This window comes from Etheostoma cragini, chromosome 13, assembly GCF_013103735.1.
Source record: "Etheostoma cragini isolate CJK2018 chromosome 13, CSU_Ecrag_1.0, whole genome shotgun sequence".
NCBI classification, from domain to species: Eukaryota; Metazoa; Chordata; class Actinopteri; order Perciformes; family Percidae; genus Etheostoma; species Etheostoma cragini.
In genome coordinates this window covers 11,471,474-11,492,265 of record NC_048419.1, presented here as the reverse complement: position 1 = coordinate 11,492,265, position 20,792 = coordinate 11,471,474, and the positions used below count along the sequence as shown (strand labels likewise).

Here is a 20,792-nt window from a genome sequence, read left to right as displayed (position 1 = left end):
CCATTACCTCATTACCTCTTGTATTTAACCCCAGTGTTCCCTCAGCTTCTTGTTGGATCATTCCAGTCGTGCGTGCTGTCTTGTTTGTCAACTTGCCCATCCCACGTGGTTGCTCCTGTTTACCTGATCTCCCCGTGAGTTTTGTCCCTGTGTAATCTCCTGTTGTTTTGCATTGTGCCCGGCTCCTGTGCCTGTCTTTTTGGATTTCGGATTTTGGGTTTTGGATGCTCCCCTGGACTTTGTTTTCCCTCGTGGGTTGTTTTTGTTTACCGACTACAATAAAGCCCTGTTTACCTGCTCCTGCCTGCCTCCGTATCTCTGCATTTGGGTCCTCACCCCACCATACTGTGACAAGTTTAACTTGAAGACTGGAAACAGCTAGCCACATTGTAACAAAACCCACCTGCAGCACCTCTAAAGCTCACAGATTAACATGTTACATGTAATGTGTTTAATTTGTAAGTGTAATAGCTAGGGACTATTTATTCACCGCAAACTTCTTGGAGTCTCCACAGGTTGGCTGGCATCACCTTGATTGGTGAAGATCAATGTACTCTCTCTTGTGAACGCAGTAATTTCAAATTTCCTCATCTATCTACCTACCTATCTGTCTGTCTGTCCGTCGGTCTATAATTTTGGCTGCTTTGATTGACTGACAAAACCAAAATGATATAAAATATGCCTACACGTACTTAAACATACATTCAAAGGAAGGTATCAAAACACATTTCTGGTAGTGATTCTAAAACTCAGTGATATTGGCTCAAGTGCCCCAGGGTTTTAGACATTACCCAGCACTGGCAAGCATTGCTGAGATGAGGTGGCCTTCCTGGCTCCTGCGTTTACTATTACTAACTTCATTAACAGTCTTAGTAGTACTTCTAGTAGCATTCTTAGGTTTCTGTTCTCTCTCATATCTCTCCTCTCATTACGTCCTTGCAGTTTCCCCCACAGTCCTGCTCTCTCTCTCTCCCTCTCTCTTTCTCTTTCTCTCTCTTTCCTCTGATTGTTGTATTGTGGGAATCAACTGGACTTAACACATACATAATGGAAGACCCAATAAAACGGCAGGGAATACTGTACATGCCATGAATCTCTCTCCAGCCAGCAACTTTCCCATAGACTTTAAGCTCTTTCCCATATGTCAGAATAAAGCTGTTGAACAGATCAATGACTTTCAGACGCTGCTGCTGCTGACTGGCTGGTGGGACCTGTTAGTCCATCAAGCTGATGTGACTTTTAAAGTGCTACAGCTCAACGTGAATATCATGCCACAACCATTTCTGTTTGTCTGCTGTATTTGTGTGACATAGCACAAATCATCAGGCTCAGTCTGTCTCTGAGGTGAGTGGATCCAAAATGAGCAATTCCTGTCTGATAAGGCTCATGAATAACCCATTTTTATTTTCATTACTCAGTATTTGCTTGTGTTGCTCATGCGTGATGGGATTCGTAGCTATGAACTGTTGACCCTCTGACTGTATTGGTATGACAACTTTCCCCTGTCTCTCATTGCAGTTGTCTGTCCCCTGACGTGTATGAATGGAGGAGTATGCAGTTCGAGGAAACACTGCCTGTGTCCTCCTGGCTTCACCGGTCGGCTCTGCCAGTTTCCACTCCAGCAGACGCAGCAAGCTCAGGCAGCACGAGGCAACAAGCAGCCTGTCTATCCCATATCTTTGAAGCCAGACGTTCAGAAACTAGTGGAGCAATTAAGCATAGGGCGTACCCAGTTGACGCAAACACACTTTACCCTACCCATGTCAGAAGGTATCTATCATTCACTACAGTTAATGCCAAAACCTTTGCATCTCTCTTTGTTTCTATATATACTTGTGATGCATTTTATGTCTTCCTTTTCTCTATTTTTAGTGCAGTTTAATGTTCGTGTTCACCACACGCCAGACACCTCTGTAGTCATTCAACCCATCGACCAATCAGATGTCAAGCCTCCTCACAAGACAGGGCCGCGCCCGATCCCTGCCAGACACAAACCAAAGGGGCGCTGCTTCCAGGAGACCACACCCAAACAAGCTGTGAGTTTATACACACACTGCAGTGATGGACAATCCTGGAAGATTTTGTTTTGTCATTTCCACAGATAACACTTTTCTGTCTCGTCGGCTTTAGTGCAACAGCACCCCGCTTCCTGTTCTGACCAATCAGGAGGATTGCTGTGGCACTGTGGGGAATTCATGGGGACAAAACAAGTGTTATCAGTGCCCCAAACTACCAAGTGAGTTACAGTGTGCTTCAAGAAATCTTTTTGCTTTGAATTTTCATCTTACTTCAATTTCAAGCGGCTCTGATTCACTTGTTTCAGCTTTGTAGATGTCATCCACTACTTGTTTAACTCTTAAATATAGTTTTTCAATTTGTTGAAGCAAATTGTTTTCTTAAAGTAGTCCATGGTATTTTTTTATCTGAGCTACATCTTGTGTGTTCCTGGGAATAAATTATTGTTTATTGAGCCAAATGTCAAGCATTCCCTACAATTTATCCCTTTCACTTGATGAAATGATGGCCCCGAATTAAAACAATCACTTTATATTTCTATAAAAATGTGTGCATAAAAGTTAGTGGTGAGGTGGGGTAGGGAGTGTGTTAACAGTTGGTAAGGAGAAAACGGAAGAAATTATAGGAATTACACACAGACTGTGAGACAGAAAAAGAGAATGTGGAAAATAACCCTCTACTTAAGCATGTTCCTATGGGCCTGCCCAGTGCAGGACTGTCATCACATTGCTGAAGATTGAATTTCAAGAAAATCTTGGCTACTCACGTTTTTCCACTCCGCCATTATTCCGTCTCTCAGTTCTGACTCAGACAATGCAGCCTTTCACAAAAACCTGATACAGTACATCTGGATAGTCTTCAGACAAATGGATTCCTGCCCAGAGTGGTGTCTGTTTTGTGACATTCATATCCATTTATAAGCTCCTTATTTTTTTCTGAAAATGGCAAAAGTGAGATGTGATCTTTCCCCTATTTTTATTGTGTTTTAAAAATGTTTGTGTGAGTGCAGTCTCCCCGCAGCTCTCTAATAAAACTGCCTTACATGTTTGTACTCCCTCATGGAAATAAGAACATTCTTCTGTTTTTAGAGGTTCAAGGCGCGTTTAGGGAAAGAACAAGAATATATATATATATATATATATATATATATATATATATATATATATATTCAATGAATAGTTGGAAATTTTGGGAAATATTTGCTTGCTTTCTTGCTGGCAATTTAATTTTTTTTTGACATACAGATAAACAATACAGCGTGTTTGTTAGTCAGATTTAGAAGCAACAAATGGGGAATTAGAAAAACAATCGCACCGCAGGAAGTCCTTTCTCAAAGGCTTTCACAGTGATACAGTCAATTGTACACATTAACAGTGATGGAAGTAGTTGTGTGAAGAATTTAGACAAAAGTGCTTGAGAGAGAGGTTCAGACCTTGCTTACATTTACACCTCTTCACACCTAGTAAACTTTACTGTGTAAAATGCGAGTTGTTGTCGTTTTTCATTTTTTTTTTAATTGTCAGTTGTACCTCCAATGCCGGGGATTCATTAAAACATCATGTGGGTGCTTAAAGATAAGCGAAACATCCTAAAATGTTTCCTAACTTAGAAGATGGTTTTGGAAATTCTTTAGGCTGAATGCCTACAACAGCTAAAATTCAAAGTGTTCCATTCAAACTATTTTAGTAAGTTAATTATTGGGTAGAGCTTTTACAGTTTTCACCCACAGCCCGTCTCATTCCAGAAACAATATTTCACTCAATCTTTACGTACCTTTCCCTCCTTGCTTTGCCATGTCTACTACCTCAGACGCATCAGTCAAGCATACCATTGTGGAAGACTACGGCTCTACCTGTCCGCAAGGCTATAAAAGATTCAACAGCACTCACTGTCAAGGTAACATGGGCAGGATGTAACTTATAACTAGTACATACTGTAGCTCAGTTTGGGAATTGCTTCAGTTTGATGTAATTATTAAAGCTACAGTTCTTGTGTGATAAAACAATAGCATACTTTTCAGTATATCAAGATACCCTTTTCATTTTTACACACCACCTTCCAACCTTGAAGATATCAACGAGTGCTCCATGCAGGGCGTCTGTCAGAATGGAGACTGTCTGAACACACTGGGCAGCTTCAAATGTTCCTGCAAGGCCGGTTTGGTGTTTGACAGGAATCGATGTGTTGGTAAGTGAGCGGTCTCTCTGGGTCTTGTGCTTTTACTGAATACCCACTTGAGTAGCCTAATATTTAAATTTCATAATTGTCTCCTCTGTCAGAGTCTCCTGCTGAGCAGGCTCAGTGCTTCCGGATAGCCTCCGAGGCGAGGGGCTGCGAGCACGCACTGCCCACCCACCTCACCCAGGAGATGTGCTGCTGCACCGTGGGCAAAGCCTGGGGCCACAACTGTGAAAGATGTCCTCAGGTGGGCACAGGTGAGTGGGCTGAGCAGTTGCATTTGCAGGCTGAGAAAATATAGAAATAGTAAATATAAACAAGTTGCCGTTCGTGATAGGCGGTACATCATCTGTCTGTGCATCTGCAACTAAACACGTTTTATGAACACAATTACTTAAAGGTGCCCTGCCACACAAAACTGTTTTTACTTGTATTTTTGTTTTTAAACATGTTAGGTCCATATGTGTTTATGTAATGTTGTTAATGTGAAAATGAACTGCCGCCTCCTTCTTCAGTTCTAGCCACTGAAAAGAAATAAGCGGAAAAATCAGATAAAGTACAAAAGCTGGTCATTCTGATGTCATGTTGTCTGAGCTCCTTAATATTCATGAGCTCGCCCAGTTCCGCTGGGTTAGGGATACTGACAGCCAGGCTCTCATTGGCTAACTGTTTGCCAATCAGAGTCAAACAGCTTAGCTCATCAAATATTAATGAAAACTGGCACAAATCTAGCTGAGTCTTCCTGCAGGCTTTCTATACCACACTAGAATGGCTGAAAACAAGGAAACCAAGGCATTTAAAAATTTTTTACAGAGTCAGTGGTAGAACTTCTAATGAAATAAGTAATGAAACGTGTGGCAGGGCACCATAAAGAACTTTCATTCTTTACTCCTGGTTAATGTAGATTTTCTGTTCTTACTGGACAAATGTACAGATCATCGTAATCTCATCCATATGTGACTTAATCTTAATTAACAATTTTATCAGACTACTCATTCCTTTTGAAATATTGTCTTGATCACTCAGTAAGTTATTACGCAGCTAAAGTTCTTAATAATGCTCATCAGAAGATTTTCTCACTCTTCTTGTCTGATGTCGTGTAGTAAATATATTGAGATACTATAATAAGGAATGTTACAAATCTTGCATTTTATTATGTTACTTGTAATGTCTGAGGTTTATTCTTGTTTCTCTATTGGATGAATGTGTACTGCTACAGAGCAACACATCTAGTTTGAGCTCCAAATACACTTTATACTTAATATTGGTATGTGTCTACACTGTCAGACAGTTTTATAACAAAGTGGACGTGGTGGGATGCCCTACATTTTTTTATACACGTTTATGTTGCGGGAGATTACAGGAACGTAATTTAACAAAGAGCGAATTCACAAAAAGATGGAATTGTGATGTTCTAAAAAGTGAAATAAAGTAACCGTAAAATGTTCTTCCTCCCTCCATGTGGGGCTTAGTGGCCTTCAGTAAGATCTGCCCTGCTGGGAAAGGATACTTTCTCCAAAATATAAGAGAGACCGTGGCCTTCCCTCCCATTTTCTTCCCCACCAAGTTTGACATGGAGGGTGAGTGCTCGAATATGCTTTTACACTACTCAGGAGTCTCAAACATTTCTAACATGTCTACTTCTAAGTGCTTTGCACGGATCACATGAATTACCACTTGTAATTTCCCTCTATCTATTTTCCTTTCAGAACCCAAGCAGCCGGTAAGACACTATTTCTGTTTTTAATAATTAATTAATTTAAAACTTTTGCTGTTGTGAATTCAACTTTCTCTTTCAATCAGGTGAGGCCTCTAGAGAAGGTGACTGTTGCACAACCGTCTACCACCACCACCAGCAGTCCTCGTGTGCCTGGTAAACTCACCTCAAACCCCAGATTCATGCTCCATGACTCTAGTGATAGAACACGTTGAAATGGAAGACAAAATGTGTTTGTTACTGATACCTAATGTACTTTGACAGTCTGTAACAACAACTAGCGTAGAGAAACGTTCCCATGTGTGATGAAGACAAAAATATCAAGAATAAAGTTCAACATGTCATATTTCATCCTAAAGTCTGTCCACTTCATCGCTCTTCTGTTGGATCCACAGTTGTTAAACCCACCCCTCCAACAATCGTCCGAATGACCCCAGGCAATGACCCCTTCGAAACACAGACAAAAGTATTGTGTGAGTTCCCTGCAAACCGACTCCAACATCTATTCTGCTTTCACCTCATAGAGAGTTACTTCTGTAAAGGCTGGTTCATGTTTCATGCAAAACTGGAAAACCCAGCTCTCCACATTACCCAGTAAGATAAGATATTGTGGTGAGCTTTGGGTCCATCACTCACAAGTGACGTGTTGACTTTCTCCTAGTAATACACACAAATTTACGACGAAATGCAAAAGACTTATTTAGACCCTGATTCGACCCTTGTTTTGTTAAAGTAGATGCATGCTTCTTTAATGCTTAACTGACAATTTTTGACCCTTTGCACGTTGAGTATGTTTAACCATGATGCATGAACCAGCTCCAAGGCTATGTTAACACTTTTTGTGTTTTATGGAAGCAAGAAAGTGAAGTCATAACTACATGCCATGCTGGTCTTAAAAAGCAGGTTATGTGAGACACTTTCCATAAAATGAAACAAAAATCACAGAAGGACTGTTGGATATGATTGGGGTGTTGGATATCTCCTTCTACTACTATTTCTTTGAAACTTTGTTTATAAATTATTTTTAGAAATCCAATAAAGCATATTCACTCTGTCTTTCTGAATGGCTTTGGCATTGGCTTTGATATTAAAAAAGGCCAGAGACTTTTTTTTAAACTTGAACAGTGTGAACGTGACCAAAAGATATAGGGATTTAGGTATGGCAGGGGCTTCACATATAATATATATATGCCTGATGCCTGCTGTGTTCCTTCCTTGAAGCAGAGACAGATGAATGCAGTCTAAGCAGGAACATTTGTGGTCACGGAGAGTGTGAAAACAGCCCGAACGGCCACATTTGTCACTGTCACCTTGGCTACCATCTCAATCCGCTGAGGAACATCTGTGAGGGTAAGAGACAATGGTAGAGACTCTGGCTGGAGGAGAGGGTGATGGACAGCAACGAGAAATGTCTCATTAAGTGTCTTGTGCATGGGTCCTGGGACCTCTAACGTGCGCAGGTGTTTGTGTCTTTGGAATGTGTCTGTCTGTCTGTGTGTGTTTGTCTGTTTGTGTGTGTGTGTGTTTGTGTGTTTCTTTTTCTGGGTGTGTTGTTTAGTCTCTCTTTCACCAGTCTTTCCTCTCTGTTTTTGTTTTTATCTTTTATATTTTTTTCGGCCCTGGGGTGCGTTCTCCGTCTCAGTGCATTGTTTGTGATTGCTTGTCACTGTTTGTTCCTTAAATACATAATAATAATAAAAAAAATGTGATCACAAAAAAAAAATCTTGTTCATAGGTATCCCCTGGCAAGCAAACTTTTCCTCTCACAGATAGATATTGGATAGCAAGAATGATAGATGAACAGATTTAGACCTTATTCTTATCCTGCCTTTTATAACTAGAATGACCGCTCTTATTGGTCCACACAATTAATGCATGCATCATAATATTTACAGAAATTATTCCACAATTAAACATACCTGATTGTGTGGGATGTTAAAGCTTTTCATTTAGCTTTAAATTCAAGTATTTCCTATTCAACTATATTTTTGTTAAGGTCAGTTTAACCGTCATGAGGAGTACAACTTAAAACAGTTGTGTTATGTTTTTTGAGGCTCTGGAAGGAGCTTTCCAAAGTTTGAGAAAATTATTTTTGGCTCAGTCTCAGAGATAAAAAAAAAAAAATGTAACAAAACTGCTTCACAAACTGGGGATGAGGAGTTACTAATGAAATATGCTATTGAGTTGCATCATGGGAAATGGAGGATCCAGCGTTGTTAGAACTTGACCTGTACTTTGGACTAAAATTCACGATAAAATGTTATCTACTGCTTTAATTTGCATGGCTTGTTATTTTGATGGGTTTATTAAGTCAAATTTGAAAGTAGATACATCGTCAAAGACATTTGATTACACAGCTTCACGTTGGAATCGTAAGATTAGCTGTGTAGTTTTTCATGCGTTTGAGTGGACTTACAATAGCAAGAGGAAGTTCAACTACTACTACTCTCTATGTGAGACATTAGATAGATAGATAGATAGATAGATAGATGTTTATTGATCCCAAGAAAAATGGGAAATTCCGGTGTTACAGCAGCAAAATCAGTCACAAAGGTCAGAATATAAATATAAATGAAATACTAGAAAAAAATACATCCATACAATATACATGAAATAATAACATGAATAAAGTAAAAAGAACAAATATTTGAATATGTACAGGATGGGTAAACAAAAATGTGCAACTGCTTAAATAATATGCTAAAATGTTAAAATGTATGCTAGATGTAAATAAACCAATTGTGCAGGTTGCATTAGTGCAGTAGTGTGGTGTCCAAAAGTCTTATCTACCACCCAGTGATCACATGTTAAAAAGTGTTATTGCTTGTGGTATGAATCACTGAATTCACTGAAGGAATGATGTTGGGTTAGGTGGTGAAAAACATTCCTGGAATCAGAGCACTGTTGCCTCCTCTGTGCTCTGTGACCTTCTGTAATATTCAACACTGTTTCCATCATGTGTAGTCATTATCATTCTCTCCTGTTTTCCAGATGATAATGAATGTGACTCAGAACCGTGCGGCTACGGCAGAGGCACTTGCATCAACATAGAAGGAGGTTACAAATGCTTCTGTCGTCAGGGCTATAAACACATGGTGCAGCATGGGAGACTCAAGTGCGTAGGTAAGTTAGGTTGAGGGATTTCCATGTGGAAAAAAAAAAAATCGTGTACGTTATCAGATCCCGCATTGGCTCTATCCTTTTCTGTTTTACAGATGTGAATGAGTGCTCTAAGCAGGACATCTGTGGTGCCAGAGGCCAGTGTGTGAACCTGCCTGGTTCTTACAAATGTGAATGTCACAGCGGCTTTAGGAGCAAGTCACACCGTCACCCAACATGTGAAGGTACAAAGACACTGATTATTGTGACAGAATAGATATTGGTGCACAGGCTCTCTAATGTCAAACCACTTATTATGTGTGTGTCACTATAACAGGCCTGCGTCTGTGCTCCGTGTGTGTGTTTGTCAAATGATCTGTATGCCATTTCCTCTCACTTATTCCAGACATTAATGAGTGTTTGAATGCCGATACTTGTCCCAATGAGCAATGTGAAAACAAACCAGGCTCATATGAGTGTTTGCCTTGCTTGCCTGGTCATGAGGCCCGCACTGGCAACTGTTATGGTGAGTACAATAATTATTTGAGCATTATTATCATGCTAAAATAAAAAGTTAACTTGCTCCTTTAGGGAAAGGTGTTTGCAGTTATGCCATTCCCATTTGTGTTATCTGACTGGTAATGTGCAAAGTATTGAGTTTTTGCCAACATTTCACAGCAATTCACCTACATTTAAGCTACAGCAGTAAGAGAAGAAGCCATATACTGTATACCCATTGGTACAGAGAATGATACTTCAGTCAGTTCTTATCAGTATTGTGCATAACCTGAGCCAGGAGTGTATTTGGCATTATTACAGGGAAACATCAAAATATTACACATTTGAATAAATTGTCCTCCACTTCTTTAACAGTTTCAGACACTCAGAAATATTTCAATTTTATTTTATTTGTTGTATGTAATAAAGCAGGTATTAAAGTGCTCATATTATGCTTATTTTCAGGTTTGTAGTTGTATTTAGAGGTTATGTCTTAATATTATGAATAGGTTTACATGGTTTAATTTTCAAAGAGCACCATATTTTTGTTGTACTGCACATTGCGGCAGCTCCTCTTTTCACCCTGTGTGTGAGCTCTCTGTTTTAGCTGTTTTAGCACTTCTGTTTCATCTTTTTTGGGAGTCGCACATGTGTAGTACCTAGATCAGGACCACTAGGCAGTCAGAAGCAGAGTATGAGGTCATGCCGCGCTAGCAGCTAGGCAAGCATTATAACGTGTGTTACAAAGTGACGCACTTTCATCACGGAAGTAAAAGGCTGGACAACAATTGAGCTGTTTTCTGTTGGAGATGATCCTTTGGGGTTGGCTTTGGGCTTTTTCACTTTCTAAACCTATAACATGCCAAAATAAGATATATAATACAATAAAGCAAAAGGAAAAACCCCAAAAAGCGTACTATAAGCGCAGTTTTTAGACATACCACAGTAACAAACCAGATAAATGTAGTAGTATTTTAATTAGTACAAAAAATATCATGGAAATTATGGAATCAATAAATTATTGTAAATATGTAATTTAATGATAGTAAAAAATGTAATCAGGCCTTGTTAAAACGAACCGGTCAAAATTAGACAATAACTGAATTCAGCTTATAAAAAAAAAAACATTTCTACAAACATACATTTGAATCATTGTTATTTAACTTTCTTTACGTCTCACCAGACATTAATGAGTGTCAGAAGCCTGGCATCTGTCCTAACGGGCGCTGTGAGAACCTCCCTGGTACTTACCGCTGCCTTTGCAACGAGGGCTTCCTCCCAACTTCGGACAGCAAAGGTTGCCGTGGTAGGTCGCTTACCTAACCTTTGCATGACATAGACTAAGTTGCTCATTATGCAGCTGAGTGACATAATGGCCACTTGGTGGTGAAGTTGTAAAGAGGAATTCTCAACCCTTAAACAAGTTGTGTTTCCACATGTTTTTTCTTTTCTCCAAACAGACATTGATGAGTGTGAGGACGTCAGGCTGTGTGCTAATGGCCACTGCATCAATACAGAAGGCTCCTTCCATTGCCAGTGCTACCCGGGATACCAACGCACCCAGGAAGGCAGCCACTGCGAAGGCATGAATTATTCAACAAACGGTGTATTTGAATACTGTTCACGTGGAACTGATATGCAATTATTTATCCCCCTAAACTAATTTTACTGATAAAAACAATCACATTCTTCACATTCCAACATTGTTTTTCTTTCCTTCCCTTCAGATATCAATGAGTGTGAGAGGCCATCGAACTGTCAGAGGGGCCGCTGTATCAACAGTATGGGCTCCTACCACTGCGAGTGCCAAAAGGGCTACACACTGGTGGGAGGCAGGAGGTGCCAAGGTCAGTCCCTTCAGAAAACCGGATGCTGTCTGTTTTTTTTGCAAGTAACTAGTAAGAAAATTACATGCAGGAGAGGGTAAGCCTAATTGCTGTCATTTGTTTTATTTATAGTATCTTTATGTTTTTTTACCTTTATCTTTACCTTACAATTATCGTTATCTTTGCGTTATCACTGACAGGTGTAATTTCCACATCTCACACAAAGGGATGAATTGCATTGTGGGTAAACAGTCATGTACATGTTATGGACACTGCATTTGCCAATATTTCAAATGTCTGAGCAAATATCTCAGTGAGCAAATGTTTTCTTACTTTACTTTAAAAATGAAAGCTGTTAAAAAAAAGAACAAAATCAGTTTGTTTGCAACTCAGATGGTGTTTGGATTGAAACAAATACTCAGAGTGAAATGTGTGATTTCCCTTTCAGACATAGACGAATGTGCCGCAGACAGAAGTCTCTGCCAGCCCTTTGGGTCTTGTGAGAACAGACCAGGCTCGTATGTGTGTGCTTGCAATCACGGTTTTGTCCTCTCAGAGGACAAACACAGCTGTGAGGGTAAGCCTGCTCTGAGTCCTCCTGCTTTACTGTAGACCCACATTTATCCCAGAGCTTAAACCAGGCCTGAACATTTGATCCCTGTCTGTCCCAAACCCACATCCATTTAGGATAAACCAATTTCAGCGCCTGAAAGCCAAACAATTATAAGTATTGCTATATATTACCAAATCCTATATTTTATATGAACCAAGTCACAAATTTAACTAAAATTCAAAGGATGTCAGTTTGGCAAGCCCATTTGAGGTCCAGTCCAGTCTCTGGATTTGCACACCGAAACCTGTTTTCTAACATTTCCCATTTTTGCTCCTGCAGCAGTTCAAGTGCTGATGGATGAGAAGAAGGAATGCTACTTGAACCTCGATGACACTGTGTTCTGCGACAGTGTTCTGGCTACCAACGTGACCAAGCAGGAGTGCTGCTGCTCCATTGGGGTGGGATGGGGAGATCACTGTGAGATCTATCCCTGTCCTGTCTCCCAGTCAGGTACATTTACAGCCCAGTGTGCTGTGCATAATGCCCTTAAAGACACATTCAATACGTTATTGCTGGGTTTGTAACTCAGTGTAGTGAATATGTTACTAACAAGGGTTTGGACAACAACATTTGTAGTTAATATTAAAAACTAATTCACTAAGCTAAATGCATGCATCTGGGTAAATTTGTTTAGCCAAAAAGTAAAAATGGTATCATATTCTGTATCTACGGTGGCTTGCATAAGTTTACACACCCATGCTAAAGTTGATTAAAAAGAGGATTAAAAAAAATATCTTTTGGAAATTGATCTTAATAATAAAAAATTAGGGAAATACAACTTTTTAAGGACACCAATTTTCTTAGTGAATGAATGATGTATTGTAAATAAATACATGTTCTTCTTTAAAATGCATTATTATTATTCCATGGATCCAGGATACTATGCATCCTGATAAAGTTCCCTTGGCATTAGGGAATTAAAATACCCCCCCATCATCACATACCCTTCACCATAAATAGAGATTGGCATGGTTTTATTTTAGTAAGCTTAATAGCTGGTTTGATTTGCATTGGCACCTTAAAAGGTTGGATTTTCCTAAAGTTTTTGAATTACGACATTAAGATCAATTTCCAAAAGATGTTTTTTATTCTTCTTTTTAATCAACTTTAGCATGGGTGTGTAAAGTTATGCAAGCCACTGTACTTTATGTATTAAACTCTGCCTGATCCTCTCCACCCAGCTGAGTTCCACTTCCTGTGTCCAAACGGGCAAGGCCTCTACTATGATGAAGGACTCCTGTACAGCCTGCCTGTCTACCATGGTAGATATAATACAATATTGGGGCACAATTTTCACATGCACCAGGGCTACACATTGATAACATATTCCTGCATTTTTACTGAAATTACAGAGCAATATGATAAATTACTTTGTACTTGTCCAAAGAAGTTGTCATTTCCTCATGAGATTGGTAAATCATTCTTACATCAATGGTGGTCTCGCTGCGTAGTAGGGTCTGGCTAGTCCACACAACATTTCGGGAAGGGAGAAAAATGTGCTCTGGTTTTTTGGCATTTCTTTAAAACCAATCACAAATGTCGTGGGCGGTGCTAAGCGCTGCACGGCTCCCCAGTGCCTCTGGAAAATAGCCTCAGGAAGGAACTTGTTTTGGTAAAACATGTATACGTTCAAAAGTTGTTTTAGTCGTGCACAGGAGCGTCGGACTGTGGGGGGAAGGGGACTTACTATCCAGGGCCCTCATGTGAGGAGTGCCCAAAAGGATGCTAGAAGGAAAAGCTGTGGATTGCCCACAACCTTCCATTTCAGTCCCTAATATAGACTAACTGCATGTTAAGACCGGCAATCTGTTCCTGAGTTTTTCTTCCTTGTCGGCAGATATCGACGAGTGTTTTTTGTTCGCTGATGAAATCTGCAAGAAGGGTCGCTGTGAGAACACGCAGCCAGGCTATGAGTGCTACTGTCAACAGGGCTTCTACTATGACGGCAACCTTCTTGAGTGCATTGGTAAGTGCTTAGATACACACTATAAAATGACACATAACAAAAGTGTCTGTAAAATGCTGCAGAGACGTTTAGTAGATTCTTCATTTTAGTTGAATGTGGTTCTATATGGTTGCATGTTCTCCCTCAGATGTGAACGAATGCCACGACGAGTCTCTGTGCACTAATGGTCACTGCGTCAACACCGAAGGGTCGTTCTACTGCAACTGTAACCGGCCCTGGACTCCAGACTCCAACAAGAAGAAGTGTGTGATAGCAACAGTTGCAGGTAAGTAAAATAGAATCGTCCCCCGGTGACTCCGACGGACATTTATCTAGGTACTGGAGAAATTGTTTTGAGATTTGAGTCAACCTAACTGTTCTACAGATGTAAATGAGTGCAAGGACCCAGTCAACTGTAAGAATGGCCACTGTGTGGACACTCCAGGGTCGTATTACTGCATCTGCTCTCTACCCTGGACCCTGGCCACCGACCGTAACAGTTGTGTGACTCCTGAGGAGCAGGCGGGTGAGTGCAGACCCTGTGCACTGGGCAACAGGTGTTAATTCTGGAAAAAGCTAAACAAACCAAAATCCCGGTGTACCGAGTTGAAAAAAGGAAGGGAAGCTATCTTCTATGCTTTTGTTGTTTGCCATTAGACAAAAACAGAGGCCAGAATAGACGTTAAGCTGTTTTTGTAATGTTTTCATCACGTTTTAAGTGGTTCAAGAAGGTTTTTGAGATCTCACTTTATCACTTTGAGCCTGTAATTGACAATGTTAAGGGGGTACATTACAGAGGAACAACCGTGAAATTACAGACAGTACAGTGAAGGCAGGGAGATGATACTAGAAGTAGTATAGAGTCATCCTGAGCTAAACCACCCAAACCGCACAAAGTGAAACAAATGTAATCATGTAAACCAATTAAGAACATGCATGTTTCAAGGTCTCAGTTACAGATAAGTTATTAGTTATTATTATATGATTAGTAGCTCAGTTATGATTGGACAAACATATACAATATACAGTATGTATATATATATATATATGTATGTATGTATGTATGTATGTATGTATGTATGTATATATATGTATGTATGTATATATATATATATATATGTATATATATATATATGTATGTATATATATATGTATGTGTATATATATATGTATGTATATATATGTATATATATATATATATATATATATATATATATATATATATATATATATATATATATATATATATATATATATATATATATATATATATATATATATATATATATATATATATATATATAAAGTGAAGTGAAAGTGAAGTGACCACTTTTTTTCAAATCACATATTAAGGGTTTTGTGATGTTTAGTGGCCAAACACCATGTTTGAAAAAAAGTAGTCGTTTCCATGATACCTGCAGCCAACGCTCTTATGTTGTACTGATAAATATGATCTGAACTGATCACTACTTGATACCGAGTCACATCATATACCAGACAGGCCAGGTTGACCCAGTCGTTGAGTTAGGCTTGCTGATTAAATCTGCTGAAGAAGTCTGCCTTTAACTTGGAGTTTAAACGCTGTCCTCCTCTTGACCACAGGTTAGGGTCATGCAGTTAAATTGTCTCCTGTTTAAAGAAAGGAACCATTCTTGTAGAAGCAAATGCAGTTCCCTTCACAGGCTAAATGGGAAATGTGTTTGCTTTCTTTCTATTAGTCACACATTTCAAAGTGGGCTTTGGACTCCCACAGGCGTGTCTTTGTCAACTCTTTTGTGTGTCTTCTTTATGGACACGACCGAGCTAAGAATTAGAAAGCTCTGGTTTAGTGACAGTGAGGTGTTATTGCTGTTATTTGCAAATGATGCTGTGCAAGCTGCTGCAAGGAGCCACTTGAAATGGTCTCCGCACCCCGGAAAGCCTGCTTTTGTTAGTATTCAGACATGACTGAAATGAAAGAGATGCAAACATAAAAAAACTGTGGGATAATATCCCCCATCTGACCTGTTAGTCCAGGATAATTTCTAGAAAACAAAGTGTGGATGCTCTAATCTCCTTGTTACCACTAGAACCACAACATGGGTAAATGACTAGTAAAATGGATGGGTGGATGGACACTGATGAGCTTAACACCAACTTACTTGGACAGATGATTTTGCCATAGACCTGTTATTTTTAGAAAGCATTTGGCCTACCTGAAAATGGACTATGCACTCATCCCAAAGTCTTGTGTACTGTGTGTCTACTCTGTGTTCAAACTGAAAATTGAGCAAATCTAGTCTAATGAAAGAATGTGAATATGGCTTGTCCTGTAATTGCCTGGATTTAAAACTGAAATGCCTGGATAAAAAAAGTTGGAAAACCTAGCAGATTTTGAACATGCCTTCTAAATGCATACTAGACCCTTATTCTTCAGGTTCCCGTCCAGTAAGATCATATTTGGTTTTATTCAAGCTTCATGAAAAACATAAAAATACAGAAAACAAAGTAAAGATTAGAAACTTGCATCATCCACATCCCAGTAGACACTGGCCTATATTGCGGTATCATTTTCTCTGCAAACTGCCCGCAAACATCATAGCAGATAGAACATTCTTAAATTGAAGCGTTGCTGGAAACATGCTTCTTGTTTTAACTTCCAGCCTTTTTGCAGATATCACAGTGGGGTTGTAGGTTTACTAGAGACCAGTTGCAGTGGTATGCATGACTAAAGCTCATTTTGTCATGAGCAGAACTTTGCATGCAACATTTATGGTAGAAACATAAACAGAAAGCAAACAGGACATACAGGGGGGTGGACACAATAACAGCTCCCACTGTACAGTACATTGTTTTCCAAACCAATACAACATCACTGCACTGAATGCTGCAGCTCAAAACTCTCTGTGACTTGTTAAAGATGAAAGTTTTATCAACGTATTTTTGAAACTGTCTCGGGAAATACTGAAGATTGAGCAGTAAACGTCACAAAAAGGATTATTTATTGCAGGATTATTGTACTGGATTTCATGATGTAGCATTTTTTAAGTTATTGTGTCCACCACCTACAGACTAAGAGCTGGCCCCAAGCAGATGTTCATACTGTAACCAGTGCCTGTGGTGCCCTTTGCAGATGTGAATGAGTGCCAGGACCCATCGTACTGTAAGAATGGGAGGTGTGAGAACACGCCCGGCTCCTTTCACTGTTTTTGCGACCCTCCCCTCACCTTCAGTGCAGCGCTGAAACAGTGCGTCTATGACGGTGGGTAAAATCAGCTTCGGCTCACCTGAGCATGACCGATCAAAATGAGTTTTGGCTTACCTCGACATCTGCCGCTCATGTTGCTCTTTGTAATTCCTCCCAATTTGTGTCCCATCTGGCCTGTACTGGCTTTATGTTTCCCCTCTTACCAACTTTAGAGAGACAGTTTCCCATTCTTTGGAAATATACCACTTTGTGTAGCTATTAAAAATACAAATCACAAGTATGCATTTATGCACACAAAGCGATATCTGAGCATGTTCAGTGTGAGAAAAATGTATTACTTTTAACATTTACTCTGCATGTCTATTTTCACCATAAAAAAAACAATTTGTGTCTGTGCTGTTATAGATGATGAGAAACTTGTTCTAGTATAGAAAAGACAGACACATTTGAAAACTGCTCATTTAGTAGAGAAAGCTTTAAGTTCACTAGTTGTCATTTTGCATGTAAGATATGTAACTCACAGTGCTTTCATGTTTTTTAGACTGCCATTTTAGTAATGAATGTCTTTATTATGGTTGCTTTGACATCTGTAATTAACGCTTCAAGACTGTTTAAGTGTAACGCATTGTATCCAGCAGACCAAAAAAATGACATTGAACAACATTATGCTCTATCTTCACAATTACAGAAGACAATGAATCATAGTAAACCACAATCAAGGAGCTGTAACAATAAGCTGTTTACCTAATGAGAGTAAAGCATATCTTCATCATCAATGCAAAACATGCAGCCATTTAAACACACAGCCATTAATCTTACATTTATTGAAAAGTGCTTGAGTTAAAAAATTTCAGCATCCTTTGTAGATATGACACTGTTTTTATGAGTTTGGTTGCTTTAACAATTGTAGATTTTATTAGTTTTAAGCGTGTATGAATAAATAATCTATTAAAGCACATTAGCTTCCATGTGCCATGACCACATCGCCACACAGTCCAAGCCATGCAAACTAAGTTTAGAAAGGCTTTGCTTTTGCTGTATGTATTACTTACAGAGGTAATATTCTGTATGACATAGCTAGCTAACAAAGTGGCTACAGTAGGCTATACCCGCTGGATTATGGGCGGAACTAATTAATGCACTTTGGCCTAAACATGCTTGGAAAGGCTCCTGACCTCCGTTAACACCTCAACCATAATAAGCATGTATAGAGAATTAAGAAACGAGTACTTTTTGTGCACTTATTTGCAACTTCACTCTGATTTGTAAATATGTTTTCAATGAAGCATCTTCAAGTGGCTCTCATAATAAATGTTACATGTATTGAGACATCCATCATCTTTAAGTAGGTTGTGGCTGTCACAATGTGAACTGATGTTTTTCCTCCGAGCCCCATACTGTATATGTTTTGAGGCTTTATTATGGCTTTACACATGCTAAATACTCAATATTTTTTTATTTATTTAATATTTATAATTATATTTTATCTACAAATGTAGATAGAAGAACTTTCATGATAATCTGACACTGCCTGAATTCTTACATGTTACCTTAAATTTGTTAAACTACAGTTAACATTTTATGTTTGTTTTTTTATCTTCCTTTTTTACCCAGATCGCACTGCTGCCCACAAGGATGTGTGTTTCCTGCAGGTTGATGAGGGCTTGATCTGCAGCGAGCCCAGGAACGGCATGGTGGTGACGTACTCAGAGTGCTGCTGTCACTACGGTCGCGGCTGGGGGCCCGAGTGTAACACCTGTCCACCCAGAAACTCAGGTGAGCAAACTGAAGACCCACCTGGCCGCTCCGCTGTGACTGCCGACTTCCGCTATTTCCTTTCTTTTGAGCTAAAAAGACATTTATTCCTTGTATTTAGAGATGTTTAGTCGTCTGTGTGATATGCATCTGGAGACAGAGTCTGATGGGGAGCAGGATTTCCTGGCAGCTTTCGCCAACTACAACCCAGGTAAAACTATACATGATCTTTGTCAATATCCTATCATATGTCAGAAACTCATCTATTTGCCCCCAACCAGCCCTTATTTACTTCCCACATTTCTCCTGCATGTTTGTCTGTGAAAGGTGACAGTTCAGAGGAGGATTCGGACGAATGCAGCTGTGTAAATGGTCGCTGTGTTCGCTCCTACCTGGGCACCATGTGTGAATGTAACACAGGCTTTAGGCTGGACCACTCCCGCACCCGCTGTATAGGTTTGTACTTGCTAGTCTTACAAAAATAGGTTGTTGTTTTCTAAACTGGTTGCATTTTAAGGAAGATACACTAGCCAATAAAGGAATTTGCACTGACTAATCTATTGATTTAGCAACTTTGTGTTTGGGTTTTTAGACATTGATGAGTGTGCAGAACCAGGAGCTCGTGTCAGTCCATGCAAGAACGCTCGCTGTGTGAACACCGCTGGCTCATACAAGTGCTTCTGCAAACAAGGCTTTGTGGCCACACGCAGGCCAAACACATGTGTCAGACGCAGAACTCGGTAACCTCTGTGCGTCACTCTGTGTATCCCTATATATACACGCAACCACCCAGCACATACTGCACACACACTTCTGTCTCACAGTACAAACGTGGGACCATGTGTCGGCCGTGAACCCAAAATCGTGAGTTGTCATCAGGAGCCAAATCATAGCAACGGCTCGTATGAAATGTACAAAACATATTATTGTCAGCTCCGCTTTCACTCCCCATTTCACATTTAAAGAAAAAAATCAATACAGACAAGACATATGTTTATTTGTTTATATGTTAAACATTTTTGTAATTTTTGTTTTTAAAACTGTTTTTTGTTAAGTGTAAACTGTGCTTTGTGTGATTTCTTTTGTCATTGAGCTCCCTGTTGCATTGATCTCTTATTGTTGATCATTGTTCATATTTGAATATAAGAGCTAAAGCCCCCTCTTGTTTTAATACCGAAATGTGTTTCAAAGATCTATCTCATATTCCTGTTGTCTACTTCAGCTCATTCAATATTTGCAGACTATAGGAATGCCATGACAATGTTAATATGTTACAGTAACCCTTTTACATTCCCGTTTAAGTCCACATTATTTCACATTTAATTCTCAATTGAAGTCATCTGATATTGTATTTTTTTGTTTAAGATTAGTTTTGGGTCTTTTCCCTTTATTAAAGGGACAGTGGATAGACATGAAAGGGGGAGAGAGATGAGGGGATGACACACAGCCAAGGGCCGCAGGTCCGATTCGAACCCAGGCCGCTGCAGGACTTAGCCAACATGGGGCGAACGCAGCCCCTAATATTGCCTGATATTGTATTTTCTAACCACACAATGTTGATTTTGTGTTATTGTACAGTTTGCCCGATGTATCAACAGCTTCTGTAAGAATGATCCCTCTCCTACCCCTGTTTATTTGTTGTTGTAAAATATGAGAAACCTGAAGTTTTTGTATAATTTGACATCTGCACCTAAGTGACTTTAAGCTAGGAAAAAAAGACCATGCACTTAGTAATGAATAGTGGGAATAGTTGCTGATGTAGCTTATTCCAGAAAAACATAAAACGGTTGACGTCTATTGTCATGATTGCTGCATCAAAATATTATCAAAGATGCTGTTACGATAAGAAGAATTTGATTAAAATAAGATGTCAAAGATGTCAGTCATGTGTTTGTTTTTCTTGTGTTTGTGAGTGTTGTGTTTTGTTCACACACATGTGAAAACAGCAGACGGACTCA

General features: G+C 39.4%; 1 protein-coding gene across 4 annotated transcripts in view; it reads left to right on the top strand.

The window, feature by feature from the left end:
- The window catches only part of ltbp3 (latent transforming growth factor beta binding protein 3), a 32,984-nt gene extending 12,655 nt beyond the window's left edge, over window positions 1–20,329 (top strand). Inside the window, exons 2-29 of one of the 4 annotated variants that reach the window (XM_034889692.1) lie at window positions 1,519–1,770; window positions 1,873–2,036; window positions 2,131–2,236; window positions 3,826–3,912; window positions 4,087–4,203; window positions 4,296–4,451; window positions 5,667–5,774; window positions 5,904–5,917; window positions 5,998–6,067; window positions 6,307–6,384; window positions 7,133–7,261; window positions 8,903–9,034; window positions 9,127–9,255; window positions 9,417–9,536; window positions 10,692–10,814; window positions 10,969–11,091; window positions 11,236–11,355; window positions 11,783–11,911; window positions 12,227–12,397; window positions 13,129–13,209; window positions 13,785–13,913; window positions 14,041–14,178; window positions 14,278–14,418; window positions 17,005–17,133; window positions 18,694–18,855; window positions 18,956–19,045; window positions 19,162–19,290; window positions 19,427–20,328. In XM_034889692.1, coding sequence (XP_034745583.1) covers window positions 1,519–1,770; window positions 1,873–2,036; window positions 2,131–2,236; window positions 3,826–3,912; window positions 4,087–4,203; window positions 4,296–4,451; window positions 5,667–5,774; window positions 5,904–5,917; window positions 5,998–6,067; window positions 6,307–6,384; window positions 7,133–7,261; window positions 8,903–9,034; window positions 9,127–9,255; window positions 9,417–9,536; window positions 10,692–10,814; window positions 10,969–11,091; window positions 11,236–11,355; window positions 11,783–11,911; window positions 12,227–12,397; window positions 13,129–13,209; window positions 13,785–13,913; window positions 14,041–14,178; window positions 14,278–14,418; window positions 17,005–17,133; window positions 18,694–18,855; window positions 18,956–19,045; window positions 19,162–19,290; window positions 19,427–19,578 — 3,479 coding nt within the window. In that variant the 3' untranslated portion in view covers window positions 19,579–20,328. Of the gene's footprint in view, window positions 1–1,518; window positions 1,771–1,872; window positions 2,037–2,130; window positions 2,237–3,825; window positions 3,913–4,086; window positions 4,204–4,295; window positions 4,452–5,666; window positions 5,775–5,903; window positions 5,918–5,997; window positions 6,068–6,306; window positions 6,385–7,132; window positions 7,262–8,902; window positions 9,035–9,126; window positions 9,256–9,416; window positions 9,537–10,691; window positions 10,815–10,968; window positions 11,092–11,235; window positions 11,356–11,782; window positions 11,912–12,226; window positions 12,398–13,128; window positions 13,210–13,784; window positions 13,914–14,040; window positions 14,179–14,277; window positions 14,419–17,004; window positions 17,134–18,693; window positions 18,856–18,955; window positions 19,046–19,161; window positions 19,291–19,426 lie in introns of all 4 variants that reach the window. The other 3 variants (XM_034889695.1, XM_034889694.1, XM_034889693.1) reach the window with 3 other exon arrangements.
- The last annotated feature ends 463 nt before the right edge of the window (window positions 20,330–20,792 follow it).